General features: G+C 41.6%; 1 protein-coding gene across 1 annotated transcript in view; it reads right to left on the bottom strand.

Annotated features, from left to right (window-relative positions):
- Positions 1 to 778: 778 nt before the first annotated feature.
- Positions 779 to 17639, bottom strand: part of LOC135077456 (protein N-terminal asparagine amidohydrolase) — a 43091-nt gene continuing 26230 nt past the window's right edge. Inside the window, exons 4-9 of the mRNA XM_063972005.1 lie at positions 8632 to 8825; positions 6797 to 6862; positions 6364 to 6546; positions 4225 to 4442; positions 3666 to 3827; positions 779 to 2495 (exon numbers count right to left, since the gene is read on the bottom strand). Of these exons, the coding sequence (XP_063828075.1) occupies positions 2370 to 2495; positions 3666 to 3827; positions 4225 to 4442; positions 6364 to 6546; positions 6797 to 6862; positions 8632 to 8818 (942 nt within the window). The 5' untranslated portion in view covers positions 8819 to 8825 and the 3' untranslated portion in view covers positions 779 to 2369. The remainder of the gene's footprint in view (positions 2496 to 3665; positions 3828 to 4224; positions 4443 to 6363; positions 6547 to 6796; positions 6863 to 8631; positions 8826 to 17639) is intronic.

The raw sequence follows: 17639 nt of genomic DNA, 5'->3' as shown, positions 1-17639 counted from the left end.
TCAGATCAACTATTTTTTTACATAAGTCTTTGGCTCTGGGTTCTTGAAATCAAGAAATGTGTAATCTAAAATGAAAAAAAAAAGTATCGCACACTTATAAAAATTAGAAAGGAAGCAAAAGAACCGAATCACTTGTTCCTATGAAACTTCGCATCATATTGCTTGGTATTCGTGATCGTCAAAATGGAGGGACCAAGTCTTAATTTATAGTATGATGGATATGAAATAATCATGCCACTTTCACAACAAAGACAAACATGTTTTTTTTTAGATGCAATTTATCGTTACTTCCAGTTGGTTCATCCAGTTGATCCAGTACATAGCCCATTAGGTAACGACAATAGCCGGTGACGGTGTTAAATAGTGTCGGACTGTTTTGAGGGTCGAGTTCCCCATAGAGCAAAGTAATACATAGGGAGTTCCCCGTGGCGTCCTAAGCCCCGTCGTCCACAGATGATGATGATGATTCATTCGACTGATTTCGGCCATGGCCATGGCGAATACTTCAACTCCTATCTTGGCACTGGACTATTGTGGTGTCCTATTACAAGCTTCAATCTGTAAGGCCCAGAACAGACGGTGAAACGCAACTGCAACGAATCTGCAACTGCTAGTTACTTTTGAGTTTCATCTAAGTTTCTGCCATAGCGTCCGTTGAGAGACCACACATGACGCGACCAGTTTGAAAGTTTCAGTTGCGTTTCACCGGGCCTTAGAAACCTTGAAGTGAAGGAAAACGGGGTAAAGAGCACAAACTATTAATTAAATAACACAAACACAACTTTTGAACTTCGATATATTCATTGTATTTCACAAAACAATAATAACTATTAACGTCAGTAACTCTAAACTACTTGAACGCTATGATATTTACAACTTCATTTGTTCATGTATTGTGCTTATTACATTACGTCATTTCAGTTTATGTGTTATCATAATTTTCCACTAAGTATTTATTGGAAATTGTGTAAAAAAAATATAAAGTCAAAATATACAACTTTTATTTTAACTTAACAAAAAAACTAACTAACTCAATTCATATTTACACACAAAAGTAAAGAGTCCATTTCACTAAATATAACTCAAAAAAATAATTAATTAATAAAGGTAATCATCAACTCTTTCCATCTTTAATAATGATACCTACACGATTTCATTATAAAGTTAAATTGAGTTCTATTCTCACTTTTGTTTATAAATAGAAACAATTTAATCATTATCACAATAGAGTGCTACATTTTATTACGCAATTGTGAAGCAATATAACAAATTATGGAGACGTATTTAAAAAAACTATATCAATTCTCAATTATTATGTTTTAAAAAAATCATAATTGATAAAATATTTTTTTTGTTTTTTAGAATTTTTAGATCTGCATTGGAAATGGGCTTTCACGTAATCAAGCCTCGTAAGTTTTTTTATACTGCAAAATTCCAATGCGGATCCAGGTCATTCAAGAAAACAGCTTGTTTCAAACATTCATCATCAAAATCAGAAATATGTCATTTCAATTTGCTATTAGTATAAATAATGGCCATCTGTACTAATCATTACTACCTTCGAAATCAATACAAAATATTTATATTGCAATTTAAGTAGTGCATTTGATTTCTATTTTGTTCGCAACATTACCAGAATACTGCATAACATTTTATACCAATTGTGTTAAACATAATCACGCCTTGCGCTATTGCGCTTCATAATAAACAAATGTTTTACATAATAAGTCAATTTTAGCTATAACAAAACGGAAAAGTTTAGTCAAACTGTAAGAATAGGCGCAGACCACCGATTTTTATTTGGCCGATAGTTGGGTCGGGCTGTTCATCAGTATGGAGATGTATGAAAGTGCGCACATTACACCGATTTGGTATTGGCCGATTCTCCATACAAATTAGAATCGGGCCCAACAATCGGCCAACTAAAAGTCGGTGGTTTGGGCGTAGGCTAAACAATAAAAACCTTTATACCTTGCGATTTAGTTACGACATTTATGTGTTTATTGATTTACTGTATTTTCGAATCTATCCTTCACTAGAACTGTCTCGGAATGTGTATGAAATGGATAGGAACGATTACAGAAATCATTTTATGCAGTAGCCTCGCGTAGACAATCGTATGACATTGAATTATAATTCAACAGTACACTCAGCGTCAAACACTTCGTGACCCAAAGTAGCCACAAACTTCGCAACACGTCTTTGTTACAATTGGAATAAGGTTGTGTTGTCAACTTTTTGGTCACTTTGGGTGTCACGAATTATTTGACGCTGACTGTACGATAGTTTAGATACATTGAATGTGCGCTGTATAGACGTTTTCGTATAAATATCCGGGTGTAACCGCGACGTAGCCGGTCAGAAACCGGTTAGAACCGGATAGGCACCCAGCAGCCGGTTTGCTCGTCGCGACGATAATAATGTGGCCGGTTGTCCGGGAACACTGTCACCGCCGGGAATGGATGCTGCTGGATAAACTTCAACGTTACGCGGATCTGTAAAACAAAGAAAAGATATTGATCAGGATGTGATTAACAATTGATATGACAAATTAATATCCTCACAATCTTTCACGTTTTTCATATTAGTATAAAGGACAAGGTGGACCGACGACCTGATAAAGGTAGCTGGATGCAAGTCGCTACCAACCTTGCGATGTGGAAGTCATTGGGGAGACCTATATCCAGCAGTGAACGTCCTGTGGCTGAAATGATGATGACGATGAAAAAAGGATAGGGATGGTCAACTTTCAAAGCTCAATGTCACCCAAACGGCGATGGAACGTGCTACGCTATGCTTTTCCTACGTGATCGATTCAGAAATAAGGTGAACCATAGGAGAACCAAAGTAACCGTCATAGCACGTAAAATTGCCTGAGCGGGGCACATAGCTCGTTCTTCATTAGGACAAAAAGTTCTCGAGTTTTGGTGACGACGGATAGAAAAACATAGTGTACCGACCATCTGGTGAATCCTGTGATAACAGTGTAAGACCAGTCATTGTGGAAATTCTAGGAGAATTTTGAAGGTTGAAAGTTGAAACGAAGGGATATTTGAACGGCCCAAGCATACTCCCGGCAGGCCATTGTCGCCTCTATATGTACGTACATTGTGCACAAAGTGCGGCGGCTCCACGTTCCTTTGCGAAACACACCCCCGCCAGGCTATTGTAGTCTCTATGGCTACGTACATTGAGCACAAAGTGCGGCGGCTCCACGACCCAATGAACACCTCACCCCTGCCAAACTATTGTCGCCTCTGCGGCTACGAACGGTGTGCGGCGGCTCCACGATCTTTTACGCAGCATACCCCGCCAGTAGCCTTACGCCCGTATTCACAAACATTACTATGAGGTCTCACAGTGCGCGTGGACGCACAGGGTGACTCACGAACCAATCACAGAGCTCTATTCAACGCTGTGCGTTCGATTTGCTGCTTCACTTAAGCAAGCATCGTTTGTGAATACGGGCATTATTCACGTAACAAAACTTCAACGACAACAAAACACTTGCGATCCTATCGAGTAATCGTTCTATAAAAATGACCCTTGTGAATACGGAATTAGAACTGTTTTTCAATGAGACGACTTCTGAACGTCAGTGAGAGCTTGACTGTCAAAATACGTGAATTAGACCACAGGCCATTGTCACCTCTATGTCTACGTACATTGTGCACAAAGTGCGGCGGCTCCACGGCGGGCGTGGTGCTGAGGCTCTGCAGGATGAAGTCGTCGGACTGCTCCAGCCACAGGTCCACGCCGCGTAGTGGGTCGTAGTTGAACGGACCGATGCGAAGCATTCCCACGCCGTTGTCGTATATGTCCAGGACCTGATGAGCAATTTTAGGTTAAGGCTCTACTCTGGTAAATTGATTTCAGACCTTAATACAAGGCATTAAGATTTGATATTATGAGTAGGTGTGGTAGGAATTGTAATGGGGGTATCATGACTAATATGACTATTTACTATAACCATTTGGCATTGGGGGACCGCCTAGGCCCGTGTTTAGCTCAGCAGCAAGTCATCGTGAGGACTACTTCGACTACTACTAGCCGGTGGAATGATACTGACTAAACTAAAACCGCCTTAACATTAGGGCGTGAGAAGTGCGACAGCAGCGCGGCAGCGGCGTTTTTATAATGTGAAGGCAGGCATCCGCTGTCGTATAGTATGAAATTATCTGCAGCGCTACAGTCGCCTAAATGTGAAAGCGCTCTAATTATTACCTGTGTGGTATGCGGCCCCCCAGTGATCATCCTGGCCCCCCTCAGTGGCATTTCAGGCCCCTTATCCGGGAATGTGGCGGGGAACAGGTCTCCAGCCCTTATGTCCACGCCGACCCCCGTCACTAAAGGCGTTGGGGGCCCGCCGCCTAGACCCGTGTTCAGCTCACAGCAACAGGCCATCGTGAGGTCCACTTCTACTGTTAGCCGGTGGAATGATACTGGAATGATTGAGAAAAACAGTTTTATTAACGATGTGAATAGGATGATAACGACACGTATTGCAACTTTAACAAGTGATTTTAAGAGATTTACAAACATTTAATTATATCGTCAATAAAAAGCAGATTTTTAAGATTTTTACTTCATGTTTATAATCCTGGGGTTATCCCGGGATCCCTGGATTGCTTGCCTCTAAACAATCCCTTAATCCGGGATGAGAAAAAAGTCCGGGATCGAATTTTCTAGTTGCCACATAAGTATAACGAATCTTTTTTTAATAATCGATTGACTTGGCTTTCAGCAATGGAAACGATTTGTAGGCATATCCAGTTGTAGTACTTATACGAGTAATGTTTATCAATCTATTTAACTCTGTTGGAATATCTCATAACTAAGTACTAAACTCCTAGTATGTAGGTAATTTACACCATTCCAATAGATTCCCACCGGCCCACGCGCCGCTAACACTCTGGCAGCGAGACAAGTGTTTATTGCCGACCTCTGCGTCATTCAAATTATTTATTTCCGAGTTCACGCGGCGGCGTTTTGGGCAATCACGGCTAGATTTATTAAATTGACTTTGGTTTATTGTAAGGTATTGCAAGCATTGAAGTCAAAAAGTGTGTGTACCTAATTACTTTAGACCTGCTGATAATGAACACTTACACTAGTCTGAATAGTGAACGGTCAGTGAACCTGCTTCCCCTTTCCATACTATCCTCATTCGCTATCGCACTGACTGAATGAGGATTTGTGGAAGAGAAGTTCCTTCTCACGAGGACGGACGGGACAAGTCAATGTGGAAAAGTTGAACAACCAAGCTTTTGAAACCGAGCCATCATTGCCGTCATCGCTTTTAACCATCCAGACCCGTCTAGGTGGACTAACACTATTGCTCCTGTCGAATCTTCTGGTAAGACACTTACACATGACCTAGTGTCATCCGAGTAGCACCGAGCTCGATCCTGTCTTCAGGGTAGCTAACAGCTAACTGTTGAACCCACGCCATCATGGCCGCCGCCATCTCCTCAAACTAGAGCTATTACTCCTGGATGTATTCAGATCCGCAGCTAATGGACCCGTCAGTGGTCAGTGAACCCGCCGACGAGCTGTAGCTCGATTCTGCCTTCAGGGTAGCCGACAGCTAACTGCTGCACCCGGGCTACCATGGCCATCTTCTCAAAGCTATTGCTCCTGGATGTATTCAGACCTGCTGAGAACACCTGCACCTGCAGGCTACCAACCGTGCGATGTGGAAGTCATTGGGGGAGGCCTTTGTTCAGCAGTGGACTCCTGTGGCTGAAATGATGATGATGATGAGAACACTTACACATGATACTGGCGAACAGCTCATCTGAGTAGCGGCGAGGGTCAGTGAACCCGCCGACGAGCTGCAGCTCGATCCTGCCTTCAGGGTAGCCGACAGCTAACTGCTGCACTCGCGCTACCATGGCCACCACCGCCTCCTCAAACCAGAGCTATTGCTCCTGGATGTATTCAGATCCGCAGCTAATGGACACTTACACATGATACTAGCGAACAGCTCATCCGAGTAACGGCGCGGATCAGTGAACCTGCCGACGAGCTGCAGCTCGGTCCGACCCTCAGAGCAGCCCACAGCTAGCTTAAACCCTTGCCACCAATTCCGCCGCCGTCTCCTCAAACCAGAGCCATTGCTTCTGATCCTGGGTCTATTCCGATCCGCTGCTAATGAACACTTACACATGATACTGGCGAACAGCTCATCTGAGTAGCGGCGAGGATCAGTGAACCTACCGACGAGCTGCAGCTCGGTCCGACCCTCAGGGTAGCCCACAGCTAGCTTAAACCCTTGCCACCAATTCCGCCGCCGTCTCCTCAAACCAGAGCTATTGCTTCTGATCCTGGATATATTCCGATCCGCTGCTAATGAACACTTACACATGATACTGGCGAACAGCTCATCCGAGTAGCGGCGAGGGTCAGTGAACCCGCCGACGAGCTGCAGCTCGATCCGACCCTCAGGGTAGCCGACAGCTAACTGCTGCACTCGCGCTACCATGGCCGCTGCAGCCTCCTCTGTACCAGATCCGTCTAGGTGGGCCAGCGCTATCGCTCCTGATCCTGAAATTAACAGGAAAACCCTTTATTTACATATTTTTTTAAAGGCCGTTACCAATCGATCAACACATGGAAATCATTGGGGGAGGCCTATGTTCAGCAGTCCTGGCTGAAATGATGATGATGATTTGTTTTAAACCAACTAAAGTTTCACATTACCAAGACACATTTTTTTTTCTTAAATCTAAGGGTAATCAGACAAAGAATATCAACGGTACAGGTTAGATTGTAAAAAGATTAGTAACATTTTTACCTGAATGTCTGACGACGACTATAATACATGATGTGGCGTCATCTGAACCAATGATGTTGACGTTTTCTGGAATGACAAAAAACTATCGTTAGTTACAGCAATTTTATTTTATTTATAACGATTTGTAGAAATGTCATACATAATTATACCATTTCTGCAAAAATACCTATAGACACAGCTGGCCAGGATCTACATCAGCTTGATGAACCATAAGCCCAACCTGTGAAGGCTAAACTTGTCAACGGGGAAAGTTAAAAGTCTCATTGAACTCGCAATGGTTGCTACGACATGGGAATGACCGCTGGAAATACCTTCTCCCCATGCCTAAGAAGCTGTGTACGCCCATGAGCTAAGCTGATTTTTTCTATTTCGTCCTGTAGCAGTCAACCAGCATGACAGTGACAGTGAGTAGTGTGTCGGCGCGCCCATAATATGACACACTATTACACACTATCGTGCGGCACCACCGCTGCCAGGTCTCGCTGGCCAACGTATAGCAGACCAGGAGGCGGCACCACTCGCGCGACGGACGCCAGTAGTTGGGCCGCCGCGTCCCTGTAGCTGGATGCTGGAGTGGCGCGCCCGTACGTCACACTACTCACTGTCATACGGCACCACAGCCGCTAGCTCTCGCTGTCCTACGTATAGCAGGCCAGAAGTTGGCACCACTCGCGCGACGGCCGCCAGCCAGGGCCGGACCGTGAGTTTAGGGGGCCCTGGGCTAATACCACTTAGAGGCACACCTATTATACTCTTTCGCATTATCGTCTATTTTTGACTTTGACTTGATTTAGCTGTGGGCCCCCTTGATTCTACGGGGCCCTGGGCTGAAGCCCAAAAATACCATATGGTAAATCCGGCCCTGCCGCCAGCAGCTGGGCCGCCGCGTCCCTGTAGCCGAGGTGGCTGGCGAGGAGTGCTTTTATCCAAACTACTCACTGTCATGCGGCACCACCGCCGCTAGCTCTCGCTGCCCGACGTACAGCAGGCCTGGAGGCGGCACCACTCGTGCAACCGCCGCTAGCAGTTGCGCCGCCGCGTCCTGTAGCCAGATGCTAGAGTGACACGTCCGTGTCACACTACTCACTGTCGTGCGGCACCACCGCCGCTAGCTCTCGCTGGCCGACGTACAGCAGGCCTGGAGGCGGCACCACTCGCGCAACCGCCGCCAGTAGCTGGGCCGCCGCGTCCTGTAGCCAGGTGCTAGAGCGGCAAGCCTTCACATCTACTACTCACTGTCGTGCGGCACGACGGCCGCTAGCTCTCGCTGGCCGACGTACAGCAGGCCTGGAGGCGGCACCACTCGTGCAACCGCCGCCAGTAGCTGAGCCGCCGCGTCCTGTAGCCAGGTGCTAGAGCGGCAAGCCTTCACATCTACTACTCACTGTCGTGCGGCACGACGGCCGCTAGCTCTCGCTGGCCGACGTACAGCAGGCCTGGAGGCGGCACCACTCGCGCAACCGCCGCCAGTAGCTGGGCCGCCGCGTCCCTGTAGCCGGGTGCTAGAGCGGCAAGCCCTCACATCTACTACTCACTGTCGTGCGGCACGACGGCCGCTAGCTCTCGCTGCCCGACGTAGAGCAGGCCTGGAGGCGGCACCACTCGCGCGACGGCCGCTAACAGCTGCGCCGCCGCGTCCCTGTAGCCGGGTACTAGAGTGACGCGTCCGTGTCACACTACTCACTGTCATGCGGCACGACGGCCGCTAGCTCTCGCTGGCCGACGTACAGCAGGCCTGGAGGCGGCACCACTCGCGCGACGGCCGTTAGCAGCTGCGCCGCCGCGTCCCTGTAGCTGGATGCTGGAGCGGCGCGCCCTCACGTCAAACTACTCACTGTCATGCGGCACGACGGCCGCTAGCTCTCGCTGGCCGACGTACAGCAGGCCTGGAGGCGGCACCACTCGTGCAACCGCCGCCAGTAGCTGGGCCGCCGCGTCCCTGTAGCCGGGGTGGCTGGCGAGGAGCGCGCGCACCGACGTCGGGCATTCGTCGGCCAGCACGCCGTTCAGCACCACCACCATGTTGACTCTGTGGAATAAACAAACACTATGTTAAAGGATTAGTAGTAGAATCGCAACCACACATTGGTTTACTTCTTAGCACGCTATTCCCTCTGGATGCAGGCCGCTACCAACCGTGCGATGTGGAAGTCATTGGGGGAGGCCTATGTTCAGCAGTGGACGTCCTGTGGCTGAAATGATGATGATGATGATGACGCTATTCCCTCTAAGTTATGGAAAAGAAAATAGACCGTGCACTGATACTCTAAATTCTAAATTTACGTGTAAACCCAACAATAAGTAAAAACCATACGTAACGACAGAAATAACACATCAAGGTCCAATATAAAGCAGAATAACTGAAACGAACACCCAGTTCGATTTTTTCAAGTATGTAGGTACAAACAAAAAAGACGTGAAGGAAAATAAAAGAGTTCGCTGAGTGACGCTCCTGCTCAATTGTACAGCGTGGTAATGTATAGGTATAATGTATTTAACATGAGTATACCTAACGACAGAAATAACAAATCAAGGTCCAATATAAAGCAGAATAACTAAAACGAACACCCAGTTCGATTTTTTCAAGTAGGTACAAACAAAAAAACGTGAAAATAAATGAGTTCGCTGAGTGACGCTCCTGCTCAATTGTACGGCGGTAAGTATAATGTATTCACGAGTCGCGGGGTCGCGAGCTGACACGGCGCCCATTTACACGGGTCCCGCGCTTACAATGCGCCCGCGCGTGGAAAATATTCAATAAGTACGCTACCGACTCGCCACGCCACGCCAACGAAATTGGAAGGATGATACATCAAAACAAGAAAACTTAAAAACACCGGATGCACTGAATAAACAGTTGTTACTTACATACAGAAAATGTACATTAAAGTTTTGACAGTAAATAAGCTAACACAAAGTACTGAGAGAAGAGTAAGAGCTATTTAACAAGTCAGTTTACAAGCTTATTATCAACAAAAACTATTAATTAATAGGTAGGTACAATGATTAAAAACTTACGGCGATATTTGAATTGAAGAAAACAAATAAAAATAAAGACAGAAAAATCTCAGATAGGTTACTTCCATTTTAGAACAATATATTTCTTAGCTACGCTACTACGTTACTACTAGAGTACAAACACAATTTTACTAAAAATGAAACGTAACTAGATTATTTATAGCAAAGGTAACCAACGGAATTGATAGGAAATCAATCTTGTCATCGACATTGACGACTACATAATTCCAATAACTCTACATATAGCATATTAGAATTGGATGATTCAAACACTCGTACGACAAGTATGATGACAAATGATAACTATAAAACATAGTGTAGCCATAAAATCAAACAGGAAAGTATTGTCTTTTATAAGATTTACTTGAAGGTAGGTATCTGAGATCTTTTACGACTTGAGAAGAGCAAAAATCTCAAATATATTACCTACTGTAACAACTATAAGTAAGAAATTAAAAGAAAAACAAAATGTAATAAGTATACCTACAACTCTCTCTCTACTCGTGTCACAGTGTTTGTAACAAAACTCCTCCAAAAAGGCTTGATCGATTCATAAGTATTATATATTCAGTAGATCTAAGAATAGGACAAACTATTTTTCATCTAGATGATAAGGGGTTTCCTTACACGCGTACGTATAGTCGTATAAACAACACGACATTAACAAGTCTGATTTTCATATATTATTATCACGCCCTTGATAATATATTACTGATCGCCTCTGACAGAATCGTTAAATCACAAATAATGACTCTTTATTGGAAATTTTAATTGGTCTCCATTGCAGAACTTGTTTACCACCACTGTGTAAAGTGTGACATCTTACTAACTACATAACACCTATGTTGATAACTTTAAAGTGGAAAATACTCTACATTTATTGACACTTCTTAACAAATGGAACAACATAGCTAATAACTTCGTAAAACCTATTATAGAAATTAAATATTCATAGTTCTCAGTGATCCATAACCAGCCTTAGATAACACGAATTAATTAAATGGGGACTTAAACCTTTATTGATAATAAAGATTCAAGTATTTGGGTAAATACGGGAGAGTGTTTATTGGTTCATTCGTCAACAAATCAGACTATATTTTTACATACTTAAGACACAGTGTTTAACTTATTGAAAACAATACTCGAATCACATAAGAGAGGATTGTTAAGTGAACCACAAATGATAAAGATTTAAAAAAAATCCATTGCAGAATATAATCACAAAGATTGCATGAGCACAATCCCAGTGGTTTTAAATGTCAAAACTTCTATCTGAAATTGGCTAAAGATAATTTCCAAGCCCAGAGAGATGTGATGCAACCCACTGGTGTGGCTGCCGTGGTTTGTAAGTCAAAACAAAAAGAGGACAAAAGAATTTTACAAAAGTGAACACCAGACGCGACCTTGTACAAACGAGACATGATTAATGATGGTGTAAGGGTACCTGCTAAGAAATTGAGACGCGAGCGCAACCGGCCACCAGTATTGGACAAAAGACTGAGATATAGTTAAAGGAGAACTCGGAATTGGTAAACCATTTACCTAAAAATGGCATTGCAGAATTTTACAAAAAAAAAACAATAATTTTGAAGATAACCATTTATTTTGAACAGAGTAAGAACGTAATGATGACCGGATTGGACATTGTTGGTTCAATAACGTGTTGCGAACTTTTTGGATACTTTGGCTCTCACGAACACTATTTGACGCTGACGTACTATGTAACTTTTTTTTCAGAGCACTTTTTAACATTTTGGCGGGATGTATCAAATGGTATTTAGGCTGAAGACCATGACTGAAATAACCACGACTCATTCAACCAAAAGCATTGATCTACACAACTTTACTGTAATTTGACTTGGTAAATCCGCCATTGTAGAGTCGCGGGCAACAATGGCGTAATTACATACCACGGGAATAAATTACTAATAACACTATCAATCACTAATAAGAATACGCATCTATCGATACTCGAGCAGAGGTGTTTGAACTTACTATTGATATTACAAATCGAGTCAAAACTCTAACTTGTAAGGCGAGCGAAAGGTTATATTCTGATAAACTTTTCGTTAGTTTGGTCATTGGCCGAAATTAACCGCCAGATTTACGACTTTGGAACTGAACTCAAAAATATTCTCACTGCGTTATTTATTAGAATGTTTTTAATATTTTCATAGGGTGTTTTTTTAATAATGGCTAACCGTTACTTGACAGAAAACTTAGGCGGAGTTGCACCACCTAACTTTGACCGTAACTATAACGATAACCGGTGTTTTTTGTATGGAATTTGACAGATTTTGACGTTTATCGAAGTTAAAGTAAGATGGTGCAGCCTTAGGGTTGATTAATAAATAGCACTGTTTTAAATTAAGAATACGAATTAACGTACCAATCAGGCTTCATATTTGCTGAAAAAACTAAGGAACAGGAAAAATATATGCAATTTCAGCAAGCACCAACGCACTAGATTGGTAGGTACTTGAACGATAAATGCATGACCTAATTAGAAGTAATAATACAAAAAATTACATAGGTATGTAATTAATAAGTAAAAAGTTATTTCAAGCGGTAAATAATATTGTAACAAGTAAAAATAAACAGTTGTAGAGACGGGAAAGACAAGAAGGTAGTAATTCCGTTAAAAATACGAGACGAAACTTTTTTAAATAAAAAATAATCATAAACCAAGTAATTAAAGTAGGTATTTTAAATCAACAAACATTTTACCTTATTTATATGCAAATCCTTGAACACATAAGCCGCAAACCTCAACAATCACTGCACTTGAATCTATCGTCAAAAAATCACACGTGATGCCACTCTATAACATCGGTATCCCTCCGTATTTTTAACTGTTGAAGGAAAAAAAAACCCGTGTGCTGTAGGTATCGCTCACAAAATTCAACTGAGAACGCTGGGTTATCGCAGCCGTCATGAGCACCTCGAGTGTCGAGTTAGCTGCTTGTTATTGTTATGATAATGCTTATTATGTTGGAAATAGTGGCCCGATAGTGGCCGTATCGTGCAGTGAGCAATTAAGAAATATAAGATCGTATATTAAGTTTACAGTTGAAAACAAATAAGCGGAGACGGCGAATGTTGCTGTGCAAACGGGTGCTAGGGGAATTCAAACTCAATCGCTAGAATAAATGAGTTAAATTACAGACTTTGCACCTGAAACTGTAAATTCATGAAATTCGATTCAGTGCTTAAAAGCTTGATGACGTACAAATAAGACAGTGCCACTTTCACGTTAATAAAACTACTAAGGAAGCATTAAAGCACGGAAGATATTAGCTTCTTCTGGTACCATGAAAAGCAAGTATAAAATTCGTTCAACAGAGCGTGAAAGTCAAAGCCGATACTTGATAATAAAATGTCGACTACCTAAGCCACGCGGACTTAAGACAATTGTTTACTTGCAAGATATGGATAGTTTAGATAATGTTAATGCGTTCTTAGTAATGTTTTACAAGTTTATTAACGCGCTAATTTACAAACAATACGATTAAAATATATTTTCCAAGTAAATACAATTATTTTCTTGGAACCTCTTTATTTATCTTTACTGCAAAAACATAATATACTATGCAAAATCTGTTGCTTGATAGGAAGGTCCTACAACTAGTAACTGAACTAGGCTAAGTTAAAGAAATAAACGAATTTGAATTCGATATAAATCTGTAGTACATGTTATACAGATTCTGTGCGGAACGTTAGATCTACAGCAGTCCCCTAGGTCGGATCCTAATCAGATGGACTATGAGTATGATCTAATTAATCGTTTAATTAAAAAGATATCGATAGAATCGGTCTAGTTCATATGTCAGCTGTACCGCTTCAAAGCGCCGACATCGGTCGTTCTAATTGAGCCTAATTGACGACTCGTGCGCAGCCCTTCAACGGCTAAATGGATTTACAGCTGTCCGGAATTGAGGCAGCGATTTAGCAATTGCAGGCGATAAAAGGAATCCGTGGCGGTGTAGTGTTCTGCGTGCGTTGTCACTTGTCACTGATGACAATGATAGTGGATACTATCTTAGAACTTTCGGAATATTTGGACTAGACTATTGGTGAACTTTGGGGAAATCCTTTATCCAGCAGTAGACGCCATTCGGCTGAAACGAACGAACGAACTATTGGTGAACAGTCTATTAATTTACCTTTCGAATCCAGTAGGACTGACTAAGTACTCATCAGATATAAAGATCTTACTTGAGTTTCTAAGTTGGCTTTAGTAAAAAATTGACAATAAAAAGCTTCTAATGTCGAACATGAAACTAGCACATAATGTAGATTGCAATCCAGATAAACCCCAGACGGCTATCAAATCTAAAGCCAGGGATGTGTCACTTCGATTAGACACACACTATTTTAAAATCAGACAAACGGAAACTGTTGTTAGAAACAATTGTCAAGACTATCAATAACGTTTAATTTTAAAAGCTCACAATTTTTACACCCGCTGAACATCGATAAGACATCTAAACGGCTAACTGCCAAGTATAATTGAAACGGCGATTTATCAATTGCAACGCTCAGTGACAAAACGAATTCGTGTCAGAGGATTTAATCTAGATCTAGGCAATTTAAGAGTCCATTACATCTAACGATTTAGTCTATTACACAGTGTAAAGCTGTAAATTGTAATAGCTTAATGATTTTGGTGTTAGCAGTTTTAGTAACTGATAGTGTTCTCCACCATTAAAAAGGCATTTACAAGGAAGATATCAGAGCAATCTTAAGTCTGACACTTGCGGGGCTTGATACCTCTCGAGCAAAACGAGATGCGATAGTGACAGTAAGACCCGAAACATTTAGAAGAAATAAATTCAAATTCTTTATAGCGAAATAGACAAACAAGTGACGATAACGATACAGGTAAATATGAAAGTACTTATATCATGCATGCATATTATTGGAATACGAACTATGACTATTCAACGGTTAACTGCCAAACGGAATAGATGCAATGATCCATGACGGTTGACATATTGCCAGATGATGACGTACGAGACAATGATCCTGAATGAGATATCAATCATATTGGAGCATCATTATGTGAAGGGAGGAACCCAGTGTGATGTGACAATGAAATAACTTGTAATCAATCGATAGAGATTAATCAACGAGCGATAGACAAAGCTAGTCATCATCTAATTAGAGAGAGACGTGCTAATGCAGTAAATGATCTGAAGATGATGATGAATCAACACATATCTAAGTATAAGTTGCTCAGCCGTTAGCGTTCATTCATATTATCTTAAGACCAGGCAATTTAAAAACAATAAAGGTTCTAAAATCCCACAGAAAGTTTGAAAATTTCTAATCTTAATTGCACCATAATCCTCTATTAAACCGAAAACCATACAAGAGTGAGCTGAATATTAACAATCGGGCATTGTCTGGGCTAACTAACGATATCAGGGCGTAACTTCCTAAGGCACTTAGCACAAAGTAAAAAGACGAACAGTAGGCTCGCTCTTATTCTTATTTCCAGTAGGAACGTCACAAAATCAGGCGACAGTGTTGACAATTCTAAGTTACATTGCGTCTGCGACACTGGTACAGTTGGTATGGCACATTGATGCAGCAGTTTGTTGAATTGAACTGTCAATATACACCATATTGTATGACATTTTAGCTAATTCACAGTGTAACGTTGGTATGATAGACAGCATAAATATTAATTTACTACGATAGATGATTATAATTCTGAAGCGACAATAGCCGAACGGTGAAGTTCAGGACAACGAACGCTGTTCGAACCCCGCGCACTAGACTACTGTGGTGAACCCACTAATAAGTAACACAAGCGTAATATTTTGCTTAGCACGAGGGGCTTCTAGGTTCGAGGTTCTTTAAAACCTTAAATAGCTTTAATTCTTTAAGGTCATCAAAATATCCTACCGTTCCTTCCTACATTATGGACTGGGGGTACAAATTCGTGACACGAGGAACTTGGCCGGGCCAGCTCTGCCCATTATGGAGGCCAATAGAACTGTCCGGGCACTTATTAACGGCGGCCGGACAATGATGCTAATGCCATTAAGTGGCCCGTTCACAATCAGAAGCGCTGCGTTTGAATGCGTCTTGCGCTTTATTGCCAGTGCATACGAGTACGTTTGCTCGGCTATTATGAGCAATCGTTTAAAATTACTGCACGGAACATTTTCAGAAAGAGAAAAAGGGAAATGTATAAAATGGCTTCACGAAGCATTATTCCACTTTGTCAACTCAGGTGAACAAAGTGGAACAATCCTTCACTAATACATAATGTAAGCTCTTTTAAAAGCTCTAATATGTCAAAACAAAGGACGGAATTAAGGTGCAAAATGTACGGAGCACATTTTGGTTTACTTACTTTTACTGGATTATCTTAAAAACATCTTATTCCATTAGTTAGTTTTTCGAGTTAGTACAATGCTTTAAAGTCTGAATTTACAATAACCACTAAGATGACGCAGTGTTTAGATTAATGTGCCGTCATCCGTACCTAAGTTGAATTAATTAAAATTATTTTGTAAACATTCAGAGCACTACATTAACAACTTAGATAAGACTGTGTCGAATGCGCGTCAATGATGAATTTTGTAACTGTTAGATAAGGAACGTTTCTTGGTTAATTTATCTGTAACATTTCATTCATAATGACCTCAATAACGATTAATTATATGTAGAGTCTAATTGGTAAGAGAAATAGAACAAGATATCGATTCATGATGGTTAGCCGGAAGAAGAAAGTATAAACAGACTTAAAACTTTTTTTTTCCAAAACAATATTTATGTATTTTTACAGGAATCTGAAATTTATACCAATGTAGTCAAAAACCATTTTCCCTTGCGACTTTCTTATAGTAGTTCCGGTTCCCACGAATTATTAATGACTTGGCAAAACTTAGCGGAGGCTCGTTCCTTTTATGAGAGGGCACCCATTATACGGTTCATTTGCGGCAAAAGACGAACGGCTGATCAGAGACAAGGCAAGGAATGAAAACAGCCAGGTCATTAGAGAATGGCATTGTTTTTACTTTTTTGTTTGGTTCAGAAGAATTGTTTTTGTCGAGATGTTGTTCAAAACTTTGGAAAACGCGAAAGTAGCTTGTAACTGAACTGAACATATTCATTTTGGTCAGACGTATGTAGATTGTCTTTGGAGATTTTGTCGCAAATAAAGTGTTTGAAAAAATAAGTGAATATTTTTTATGGTAAAACCATCTAGTTTTAAGTTTGAGACAAAATATGAATATTTATGCTTTTGATAATAACGATATGTTTTAGAATATTTTAGATTTTACGACTTTGTGTTTTCCGTTTGTGACCGCGAGACGCAATAAAAACTTTTTGTCATAAACTAAATCCACGCGAACAGAAGCAGACATAAAAGAACATTTGCTTTAATTATAGTATCATATCATTTAGCATAGTAAAACCTACTTTATTTATTCCCATCAAACACTGATGATGGAAACTGAGCGCCACTTGCCTTCTGAACTCATAGAGTTTGCAAAGCAACTGCATTTAGCATAGTAAAACCTAGTTTATTTATTGCCATCAAACACATAATGGAAACTGAGCACCACTTGCCTTCTAAGCTCATAGAGTTTGCAAAGCAACTGGCTGATCTCCACCCACTCCATCGGAGGAGAGCAGCAAATTTCGCCGATATAATCACCCGGTAAGACAATGGTTATCTCCGGCGCGATACCCGCTCCGATAGCGGGCAGGGCTGATGGATGCGGCACGCCCGGCAGATACCATCTTCATCGTGACGGTACCACTCGTGTGCACCAATTATTATTCAATATGGCACTGCAGTTCGCTG

The sequence above is a fragment of the Ostrinia nubilalis genome, chromosome 13 (genome assembly GCF_963855985.1).
Source record: "Ostrinia nubilalis chromosome 13, ilOstNubi1.1, whole genome shotgun sequence".
Classification (NCBI taxonomy): Eukaryota; Metazoa; Arthropoda; class Insecta; order Lepidoptera; family Crambidae; genus Ostrinia; species Ostrinia nubilalis.
The sequence above is the reverse complement of the archived record's forward strand: the minus strand, read 5'-3'. Positions and strand labels throughout refer to the sequence as shown.